The sequence below is a fragment of the Neoarius graeffei genome, chromosome 12, assembly GCF_027579695.1.
Source record: "Neoarius graeffei isolate fNeoGra1 chromosome 12, fNeoGra1.pri, whole genome shotgun sequence".
Taxonomy (NCBI): domain Eukaryota; kingdom Metazoa; phylum Chordata; class Actinopteri; order Siluriformes; family Ariidae; genus Neoarius; species Neoarius graeffei.
Genome location: NC_083580.1, coordinates 7066893 through 7079137, shown reverse-complemented (window position 1 = coordinate 7079137; position 12245 = coordinate 7066893). Strand labels below are relative to the sequence as shown.

Sequence of the window (12245 nt, the reverse complement as noted above, 5' to 3'; positions counted from 1 at the left end):
CCGGGAAATCCAAATGCCGAGTTTTTTCAGAGGCGGACCAATTCGCCTCAAATGGCTTGATTTCAACTGAATTTTTCTGGTATTGCGCAAGGTAAAAAAAATTACACAAAATGTGACAGATATTTGACCCAAGTTTAATATAAAATAGGAGAATTACATTGATCTTGCTCCTGAATTTACCCGTGATATGCACTTTAAGGTGTTGGATTAAGAATCAGAAGGTTTCAAGTTCGAATCCTGGTTAAGTATAAAAAAAGATGTTTTAAAAAATGCTAATTAGGTAGATAAGAATAGACAGATTAGGAAATACTAGGTAGGTGCAGACAGAGAGGAAGTGGATGGAAGAAAGAGAGACAAAAAAAAAGTGTGATGGAAAATCCCTTTTAAGAATCTTAAATAATCCAAAATTTTACTGAAGTTGGAAATTATGTACTAGTTTAAAAATTTTAACCCAGGTTAAAATAAATAAATAAATAAATATCACCGAGGTCAAATTTGACCCGTAACACATGCATACGCACACCTGACGGACAAGTGCAATACACAATCACGCCGCTCTATTTTTAATCCAGTGATTTTATATATATCGTTTTCATTTGACTGTTGTTTTGATTGACTGACTTGTGTCTATTTATTTATTGCCCATTATGCACCTTAGGACTACGTTCAGACTGCACCCTGAAACGACCCATATCCGATTTTTTTGCCCGTATGCGACCTGTATCCGATTTGTTATTGACAATCTGAACGACACAGATCCGATTTTTTCACATGCGACCCAGGCCGCTTGGATATGTGGTCCTAATTCCGATGCATATCCGTTATTTTCACATGCGACTGCAGTCTGACCGGACAGGTCGCATTCATGCGACCTACACGTCATCAACAAGAGACAAACGTCACTATTCTGCGTTGGCTAATCCCGCCTCTTTGGTGGAAAACAACAACATTTGTACAGTTTTCAGAATTTAAATAGACTTTTATAGAATTGATCAAGCTAATGGTGGATTTGGTCGGGACCTGGATGTTGATCTGTTAGCCTGATTAAATAAAACAGTTTCTATAACTGATTTATAACTTAAACCATCCTGTATTACAAGATTATAAAATTGTTCTGGAAATTTCCAGTAATTTGACACCTTCGGTCTCATTAGTCTGCTGCCCACATTAATCAGATTATTGTGTGAGTTCTGCCGCCGCCACAAAAACCACATCGCCAGGTCTCGCCTCATCTCCATCGCAAACTGCACTGGTGTTTCTGCACCTTGAGCCAGCGCTGAGAGAAGTTGCAGAATTCAGCTGGCTATAAACAATCTAAATAAATATTTATAAAAATGTAGAAAAAGTTTATTAATATGACGAAATAAATATGTGCAAATTATTAAGCCTGAATTAAGAGTTTGGTAATACAGCGGCCGTATCCCAAATGACTGCCTACTGAAGCTCGAGTGCACTATATAGAGTTTAAAAATCCATTACTTCCTAGTAACATGTAGTGCACTTATATAGAAATTAGAGAGACATTTAGGAGTCAACCCTCGTTACCAGGCTACACGTTTTCATTTCAGTTCAGAAACAAAAACACACACGAGACCTCACACTAACACTAACCAGATAATTAAACAAACAAAACAAATCATTAAACATGAAGAGTGCGCTTTTTTTTTTGTTTACGTATTACGTAGATGTGCTTATTACGTGTCAATTTGCGCATGCGGGACACTTTTGGGTCGTTTTCCGTTCATATTGGAGATCGCATACAAGTCTCATATAATTGGTAATGTGAACGGCCTAACAAAAAAATCGGATTTCACAACAAATCGGATATGGGTCGTTTCAGGTTGCAGTCTGAACGTAGTGTAGATCACAAAATACTGCTATTTGCTACTAAAGGGAAGCGGTAAGGGTGTACTTAATTTTTCACGCACTGCTACTGCATTTTTGGCTTACTTTGTGTTAAATAAATAATGTCGTGTGTTATTGGTCATCTGAGGTTGTATTTGCCTAATTTTAAGACCTGGTAAGGACCAGATGATTTTTTATTATGTCCCGACACTTAAAACCTAGACTTGAAAGAGGGTGTACTTTCTTTATTAACATGACTGTATATGCAGCTACAATAAAAAAAAAAAAAATAAATAAATAAAAACATCTAATCTAAATACTGACCAGGACAAACCTGCTCACTGAAGTCAAAGGCATTTGCACTCCGTGGCATTTATAAAGCCAGCACTGCTGCTGACATCAGAAAACTCAATAATTAAACTAAAAACATGTCTGATGTACTCAAGTTCAGAGTTAAATATACAAACACAGGTCATGTCTTTATGCTCTACCACAGCACTCTAAAATTATTTAAACTCACTGGTCAGAATGTGTTGATTAATTATTAGTAAGGAGACATTTTTTGGAAGGAGTCTCCAGTGTCAGTGCTTTTGAACAGTCAGGAAGTTTTCCATCACACCACCCTGTTATCAATTATTTCCCTAAAACATTATTTACCTAAAAAAACAAACCAACAAAACACCCAAGTGTTTCAATTCTTACATTTAGACAACACGAGTTGTCAAGTGCACAGTGTTTGTGTACTACAAGTCCATGACGTGTTCTTACCTCGTTCCATTTGGGCTCTGTAGTGTATCTGTACACACGCGTCTTGGCTTTGTTCACAAATAAGCCAAACGAGTCCACCTCCATCGTGCAATACAGATCTGAAAAGAGATCACGTTTCATATATAAAACCATCAACCAGTTTCAGAGTAAACGATAACCTCAGCCACAATATCAACTGGTCTTAACTTAAGGCAGGGGTCATCAAACTACGGCCCGCCACCCCTCTTTGACCGGCCCCCCACCCCCTCTGCCCCCCACCACTTGAACCGGCCCTATGAGGCAATCCCCAAAAGTGGTCATGGCCTAATTTTTTAAATTGCTTTTTGGCAAATAATAGCATGTCTGCATCTTGTATTTTGTTGATTTTATCAATTAAAATTGACATTTAGTTATAAAATGAACTATTCATATTTTCTGAATCTTCGTCATATGCTCGCGATCAAGCAGTGACGGGCAGCGCACGCGTAGAGAACTGTCAGTTTTCAGGACAGCAAAATGGCTAGCGGTAAGCAAAAAGCTGACAGAGAGTGCAGAGTTTTTAAAGAACAGTGGACCACCGATTATTTTTTTCGTTCAGTGTAAGGACCGTGCAGTTTGTCTTGTATGTAAAGAGTGTCGGTTTTCAAAGAATATCATCTACGTCGTCACTCCGAAACCTGCCATAAAGAGTATGCTAGTTTGCGAGGGCAAACAAGAGAAGACAGGATTCGGAGGATGAAATGCGGACTGGCTGCACAACAGAATGTATTCCTTCACCAAACCCAGATCAACCAGGCTGCTGTCCGAGCTAGCTATAAGGTAGCTCACCTACTAGCTACCCATGGAAAGCCGTTTACTGATGGGGACTTTGTTAAAGTATGCATGCTTGCTGTGGCCGAGGAGGTGTGTCCCGACAAGAAGGACGCGCTCAACGCGGGGAGTCTCTCCGCACCTACTATGACCAGGCGAACCGAAGATTTGGGGGACAACGTGTATGACCAGCTGAATGAGAAAGCGTCAGAATTCGAGTTTTTTTGCTTTGGCCATGGATGAGAGCAATGACGCGCACAACTGCTGTGATCTATTGCTCATATTATAATTTCACTGTTTTTTAAAATGTATTTATTTTATAAGCCTATTTATTTGACCTTTATTAAGTGCTGCACACAATTATTATTAATATTATTAATATCATCAACAGGCCTACCTACAATTTATAATTTTCCACTCACCTTTGCCAGTGTCAATCACCTCAACTAGGCAGATGTTTCTTACCTTGACAGCTTTGATGTTATTTTTATTAGAAAATAAATAAATGGAATATCTGCGGTATTTCAAATTAAAACAAAGTGTGAAGACTCGATTACTACTTCTGCAAACCACTAGTAAAGATAAACAAATATGTGCCAGGAATCAAGTGTTGATATAGTAGTGTGGATGTAGTAGTGGGGATGGCTGTGCCAGGCTACACAATGAGGCCGGCCCCGGCCCCCCCATCACAGTCAGGAACGACAATGTGGCCCCCAGAGAAAAAAGTCTGGTGACCCCTGACTTAAGGAAAATAACATGAAGCGAATTAGCATTCATGCACAAGAGACCAAGAGTGAGTGAAACGACAGTAAGAGAAGACAAGAGACAGGCATTAGGATTTCAGACAGACAGTAAGGATGGGGTGGGTGGAATGTTTCCCACCCTAAAACAGGGTAACTTACTTAAGCTCTGCTTTAGTCCAGAGGCAGAATGGATGATTACATTCAGGAAGCCGTAAAGCCCAGGTGATTCATCCTCTGTAGAAAGCCAGACATCATAAGAACATGATTTACACTATTGCTATGTAGGATACATAACACTTGTGAATTTTACAATCTGATTGGTCAGAAGGCAAAAACTACGCAGGCGATTATAAGAAATCGCGCATGCTGATCGGTTGACACATTTGCACTATTTCTCGATAATCACCTCAAGCGACTCGGCAAAATGACGGCCGATCACAGTCACCGTAAGTGAGGAAGAATTACAAACAATGAAAGAAAATGGTGTTCCTAAAAGCACTAAAGATGCTACGAAGTTTGGTCTAAAACTATTCAAAGCTAAGGTGGAACTGTGATTTTATTTTATCGATTTCAAAACAAAAAGTGTTTTATGTGACTCGGCGTAGAGAAGTGACAAGTCTGTGTGTGCCATTATTACAGCTGCATGCTGCTTTTGAAGTTTGAAATTATTTTTTAAAAATTATTAAAAATGTATCACCAGCGTATTTATACTAAAACAATCATTCACCTCAGGCTCAGTGAAAATCATTGAATAATAACCTCAACTTCGTCTCATTTATGATTCACCGATATTCACTTCACCTTTCAGCAAATAACTGTTAAATAACAACAGCTCTGACAGTTGTCCCGGTAATAACTGTATATACAGTGGTGCTTGAAAGTTTGTGAACCCTTTAGAATTTTCTATATTTCTGCATAAATATGACCTAAAACATCATCAGATTTTCACACAAGTCCTACAAGTAGATAAAGAGAACCCAGTTAAACAAATGAGAAAAAAATATTATACTTGATCATTTATTTATTGAGGAAAATGATCCAATATTACGTATCTATGAGTGGCAAAAGTATGTGAAACTTTGCTTTCAGTATCTGGTGTGACCCCCTTGTGCAGCAATAACTGCAGCTAAACGTTTGCGGTAACTGTTGATCAGTCCTGCACACTGGCTTGGAGGAATTTTAGCTCATTCCTCCGTACAGAACAGCTTCAACTCTGGGATGTTGGTGGGTTTCCTCACATGAACTGCTCGCTTCAGGTCCTTCCACAACATTTCGATTGGATTGAGGTCAGGACTTTGACTTGGCCATTCCAAAACATTAACTTTATTCTTTAATCATTCTTTGGTAGAACGACTTGTGTGCTTAGGGTTGTTGTCTTGCTGCATGACCCACCTTCTCTTGAGATTCAGTTCATGGACAGATGTCCTGACATTTTTCTTTAGAATTCGCTGGTATAATTCAGAATTCATTGTTCCATCAATTATGGCAAGCTGTCATGGCCCAGATGCAGCAAAACAGGCCCAAACCATGATACTACCACCACCATGTTTCACAGATGGGATAAGGTTCTTATGCTGGAATGCAGTGTTTTCCTTTCTCCAAACATATCGCTTCTCATTTAAACCAAAAAGTTCTATTTTGGTCTCATCCGTCCACAAAACATTTTTCCAATAGCCTTCTGGCTTGTCCACGTGATCTTTAGCAAACTGCAGACGAGCAGCAATGTTCTTTTTGGAGCGCAGTGGCTTTCTCCTTGCAACCCTGCCATGCACACCATTGTTGTTCAGTGTTCTCCTGATGGTGGACTCATGAACATCAACATTAGCCAATGTGAGAGAGGCCTTCAGTTGCTTAGAAGTTACCCTGGGGTCCTTTGTGACCTCGCCGACTATTACACACCTTGCTCTTGGAGTGATCTTTGATGGTTGACCACTCCTGGGGAGGGTAACAATGGTCTTGAATTTCCTCCATTTGTACACAATCAGTCTAACTGTGGATTGTTGGAGTCCAAACTCTTTAGAAATGGTTTTGTAACTTTTTCCAGCCTGATGAGCATCAACAACGCTTTTTCTGAGCTCCTCAGAAATCTCCTTTGTTCATGCCATGATACACTTCCACAAACATGTGTTGTGAAGATCAGACTTTGATAGATCCCTGTTCTTTAAATCAAACAGGGTGCCCACTCACACCTAATTGTCATCCCATTGATTGAAAACATCTGACTAATTTCACCTTCAAATTAACTGCTAATCCTAGAGGTTCACATACTTTTGCCACTCACAGATATGTAATATTGGATCATTTTCCTCAATAAGTAAATGACCAAGTATAATACTTTTGTCTCATTTGTTTAACTGGGTTCTCTTTATCTACTTTTAGGACTTGTGTGAAAATCTGATGATGTTTTAGGTCATATTTGTGCAGAAATATAGAAAATTCTAAAGGGTTCACAAACTTTCAAGCACCACTGTATCTATGTGCTTCATCTAAAACATGATCTTTTCTACCATGACAACTTAAAGACGTCACATAAACAGATTTATTTTTAAATGGTTGATGTCATGGATTTTTCGATGAGAACATTTTTTGGAAAGAGTTTCCACTCTCGGTGCTCTCAGTGCTCTGTAACAGTCAAAGGTAAATCTCAGAAACTTTTGTACAGTTTTCCAACTTGTGAAAGACAGAGGGTTTTCTCGGTAACATGACAAGTCTCTCTTATTAACAGGAGAGAGAAACAAGATCAACTGTGAGCTACTGCCCACTTCCGTATCCCCCCGCTCTCGCTTATATTAGAATGCAAGCAATCGAAGGAACAGGACACTTATTATGAATATTGACTTCAACAAATAATGAACCCTGAAACAAGTAAGTAAAGAGCAGTGTCTCTCCCCAGGGATTCCAAACAGCATCCTGGTAAACTGTCATTTTGAAATAGCATTTTGCTTCTTGAAATAGCGTCAAAATCCACGCTATATGTTTCACAAATGCATTCAGTCGGTAAACAGGAAGTCGATGTGCGACAGACCTGAAAATGGTATACACGGTATAGAACCCCAAACTGAAGCTTGGTACCAAATATCAAGCAATTGTGATTTGTAGTTGCTGAGAAAAGTGTTAGGAAAATTTTGTAAATCCATGCTACATGTTTCGTAAGTACAGTTCAGTCGGTAAACAGGAAGTTGATGTGCGACAGACCTGAAAACGGTATAGAACCCCAAGTTAAAGTTTGGTACCAAGTGGTTATGATTTGTGGTTGCTGAGAAAAAGGGTGTTTCGGACGGACGGAGATATGAACGGACAGAGGTAAACCAGTATACCCCCCCCAGAGTGGGGCTATAATAAAAAAAAAAAAAAAAAAAAAAAAAGAGATGCTGGTGAAGGACTAACTGGTGTGATGACAGGAGCTTGCTTCATGGACATTCCATAACATTAAATGTAGCTATAAATGGTGTAGGTACACACAGTCCCTTTAAGAAACTACATTTCCCATCAACTAACTTCCACGGTGACCTACGTCACGGCTGGGCGGGATCACCTACGTCACTTCCTCCCTGAGCCCATAAGTAACCCAGAAACTTCCAACGCGGTCTCTTTTGGCACCGTGAATTCCACACGGACACAAGGAGGCCCGCTCACCAGAGACGTCTGCTTTGCAAGTAAGAATTCAGCGCGTTTTCGTTTGCCACTGGCCATGGTAAAACTCCAAAATCGCGCGATCTAACTCAGACTGAGTTACAACCGGTTTCCTTTCATTTGTTCATTATAAGTAACGTTATGACTGCCGCCCAAAGCAGTTAATTTAAAGTTAGAAGCGACCGGATTCCTTCTGACTAAAGCGCTGTGCACATTGTTTGATCAGAGACTTTTCCTCACGAACGCTGAAGTTCGGACCAAGGATCCTCCTCTGTTTTTCCACGGAATCGACTCACGTGCTCCTGTGGACTCCAAAAGTCTCGGAACATCTCTATAATCTTGCACCAAATAGCAAGATATTGGAAGTAAGACTAGCATTTTGGGCAGAAACTAGTCTTAGGAATTAGCTTTATGAAGTAGTGTGAATTTAAACTCAGGAACTGTTTAATTGTGCACACTGTAGACACTTAGTGTGAAATGATCATTGTTCTATGTTCTCTCAGTTGTTTGTTAATAGATAGGCTGTTGCATGCTTCTCTATTCCTTACTAACATCCTTAATTTCCTTATTACACATATTTTGACCTCATCAAGATTTCAGTGAATTTGGTAATGTTATAGGGAGTGGGTTAGCCAACAGGGCTAATTCTTTTGTTTCATTAGCAATACGTGCTAATCCTTTGTTCTCCTCAAAAACACGTGGTGACCCATCACCCACACACCCCTTTTTCTCCCTCACACACAAACACACACACACCTCAGATAAGATTCCAATCACTCTCTCTCTCACACACACACACACACACATATATATATATATATATATATATATATATATATATATATATATATATATATATAAAAAACATACACACCGTTTATGCTTGCTTATATGTATATATCTGCTGACTTTATTGAATGTACATCGTTATAATAAATTCAATTATCGAAACTGTGTTTATTCGTTGCTCCCAGTGTTTTTGAAGTCACACAATTTCAAAGAACTCGAAAGTGTACGTAAGTGCTATTGGCTGTCTTTGTAATACGGTAAGTAATATATTTAGCTGTTTGGTAATTTATTATTAAACGCCAAAATTAATGGTATGATTCAATGAGACTGATTCAATTTAAATGATTTAATGAGACTGATTTAATGAGATTAATCACTTAAGACCAATAATACATACATATACCCTACAATGGATAAACACACGGCATGGTGGTGTTATTGCGGTAAAAGATAATGAAACACTATGGGATGTGCTATTTGATGAAAATAATCAACTTTGAGGTTGGAGCAGTAACTCTGCTTTGCATTGTATCTCTTCAGACTACATCACTGATTATTTTCCTATAACAGAACGCCACTTCGTGTTTACTTCCTTTCATATTCTGTATATTGATGATTTCGCACCATTCTGATAAATCTCTTAAAGTAATAAATGTACGGGACAAATTTAAAATCCACCGTGCGTTATAGCCTCAATGCTACATACAATAATGTGTAATAACGTTTAAGCGAACAACAAAGGCTTCAAGAGTATAATACTCAGAGTGGCATTTTCTTACCTTCCTTGTTGACGGTCAGAGGGATGTGGTGGACGGTTTGGAGTTTCACACAGGAATTGGTGAGCATCTGGAGCTCCATGGAGGTCAGAGACAAACTCTTAAAGCCTGATGAACAATACAGTGAGCCGTGTCAGAAATACTTGGCGACGGAAAAGAGATTAATAGTGTAGTATTTGTTGTGGTGAGCGTCTTGCTGCGTACATTTCTTTTGCTGTTCCCGAATCATGTCCTTCCAGTCGGCACGCTCGTAGTCAGAGGAGATCAGGAACATGTAGCTCTGAGAAAAGATGAAATGGATCATTTTCTCCTCACAAGAAATGAGAAATACTTTTACAGTGTCTTCACCATGTACGAGGGTAAGTCAAAAAGTTCTCAGACAAACTGAAAAAAAAATCTTTATTTATGAAAATAACAAAAGCTATTTCTCGACATATCCTCCATTCAAGTCTAAACACTTCTGCAAGTGGTGTTTCCATCGAAGAATTCCTTCTTTGTAGAATTTTGGAGGATGTCTTTCACACCTTTTGAAATAATAACATCTGTCTTAGAACTTTCTGACTTACCCTTGTACAGCTGGAGTATAAATGCATCTAGAGTTAATTATCTACAGCTATAGAATGAAAAAATGACTACGCTGAACCAGAGTGAAAAACGTTCTTGTGACACTGATGGGCTGTCTCACTTTGCCGTTTCTGTTATGCACTCGCAACGGCATGTTGGGAGACGTCAGAAGTAGCAGGGACTCCTGTTCGGATAGCTTCTTTTTCAGCCTCTCGATGACCTTTGACCCTTTGTTGGCTCTCTAAAGGAGAAAACAAAAAACAGGATTATAGAGTACGCTGTGATTTACTGCACCATACTGTCTGATGGAAAAGCATAAAACATGATCTCGCATGGGCGGCACGGTGGTGTAGTGGTTAGCGCTGTCGCCTCACAGCAAGAAGGTCCGGGTTCGAGCCCCGTGGCCGACGAGGGCCTTTCTGTGCGGAGTTTGCATGTTCTCCCCGTGGGTTTCCTCCGGGTGCTCCGGTTTCCCCCACAGTCCAAAGACATGCAGGTTAGGTTAACTGGTGACTCTAAATTGACCGTAGGTGTGAATGTGAGTGTGAATGGTTGTCTGTGTCTATGTGTCAGCCCTGTGATGACCTGGCGACTTGTCCAGGGTGTACCCCGCCTTTCGCCCGTAGTCAGCTGGGATAGGCTCCAGCTTGCCTGCGACCCTGTAGAACAGGATAAAGCGGCTACAGATAATGAGATGAGATGATCTCGCATTGCTTCACCTTTCCTAAACAAGGATTATCTATCTATCTATCTATCTATCTATCTATCTATCTATCTATCTATCTATGCAGAATGATTTCTGAGCATGAAACCACTCCTTTCATGGTACCTTCTCTCTCTGAATCTCACTCCTGAGGGACGAGATTTTGATCTTAATGGCGTCGAGCTCTTCATCTGGGACCTGCGGGATTGACACAGGTTCCATCTCCTCTGCTGCCTGGAAGGTCAGGTCTGACAGTGGAATGTACCATTTACAGTCATACTGTTGACTCTTGCTGAGGACAGAAAGACAAGCAGAGAATTAGAGAGAGTGGAGGATGAGGAGAAATAATCTAATATATAGATGAAAATACACTGGAATCTAATAAGAGAGAAACCAGAGGAGTGAGCTCGGTTTACAGACTAATGTGACTTTAAACAGAACAGATGGGTAATGGGAATTGATTTTGAAATAAACAGCAGTGATATGATATCGGCGATATAAAAGGCAAAACTGATACATCGATCCACGCTGTACACCGTCGCAGGTGCTTTCAGAACTTTAGTGCTCAAGGACTTTTTGTTTGCTTCCTCATCCGCTAACTAGTTCACGGAGTCTGATCCGTGTTGCAGGGCTCGACATTTAGGACTGCCCAGGTCAAGTGAAACATGTCCCCGACCAGGCAAGTTGGAATGAGCATATATTACGAACTAGCACCACAAAAATTAAGCTTTCTGATCTTTTATTTCAGTTCCGAAAAGCGTCCCTCACTACGTATCCACAATTATGTCTTGGCTGTTTTCTTAGTCTCGGTTTCATTTACTACTTTGCAAGTTATTTTATATACCCCCACTGCTGTAGTATGGTGCACGTACTGTTTATAGACCCCTTGTGCATGACGTCACGCGTCACGTGATAATTACAGCTAGGGTCAGACAGACACTGTCTTTCATGCAAGCAGCTTAATCCGTCTTCAAAATGGTTAATTTTTGCTTGTTCAAACAGAGAAATAGATAAAAGGCATTACCGTCTCCCCGCTATCAAGAAAAATGTTAACAAATAGAAGCAAATGCTTCAAGAACAACGAGGAAATGAGCGGTTAAAGAATACGAAGAGAGGAGCTCAGGCTGAAAACTCCAGAGAAATTCACAATTGTACTGTATTTAAAATGTATTTTACAAAAAAACAGAAAGTCAGAAGTCAGGATGGAAGAGTTTGCTTAAGAATCTTGTTTTAGGGGGCGTCGTGGCTCGGGTGGATGGGGCGCTATGCCATGGATCCGGGGACCCGGGTTCGGTTCCGTCCCGTCCCAGGGCCATTTCCCGATCCCTCCCCGTCTCTCTCTCCCACTCATTTCCTGTCTCTACACTGTCCTATCCAATAAAGGTGAAAAAGCCAAAAAAAAAAATCTTAAAAAAAAAAAAATCTTGTTTTATTTTTTTTCTGCTCGCATTCGAGTTAGCTCCTTCATGAAAGTGTCTGATTTTCTTACAGGTGAAGCCGCTTCCTTATTCGACACAGCAAACCCAGATTGGTTTCAAACAACTCAGGCATAAAAAAAATTCAACAAGGAGTGACATGCGCGATAAATCCTGAAAGAACAGAACAGATTCAGAGCAGAGACAGCTGGAGCTTTGT

General features: G+C 40.0%; 1 protein-coding gene across 1 annotated transcript in view; it reads right to left on the bottom strand.

The window, feature by feature from the left end:
• The window catches only part of bcr (BCR activator of RhoGEF and GTPase), a 159678-nt gene that overhangs the window by 19040 nt on the left and 128393 nt on the right, over positions 1 to 12245 (bottom strand). The window contains exons 10-15 of the mRNA XM_060935434.1: positions 10737 to 10902; positions 10029 to 10148; positions 9548 to 9623; positions 9347 to 9451; positions 4305 to 4379; positions 2614 to 2711 (exon numbers count right to left, since the gene is read on the bottom strand). Coding sequence (XP_060791417.1) covers positions 2614 to 2711; positions 4305 to 4379; positions 9347 to 9451; positions 9548 to 9623; positions 10029 to 10148; positions 10737 to 10902 — 640 coding nt within the window. The remainder of the gene's footprint in view (positions 1 to 2613; positions 2712 to 4304; positions 4380 to 9346; positions 9452 to 9547; positions 9624 to 10028; positions 10149 to 10736; positions 10903 to 12245) is intronic.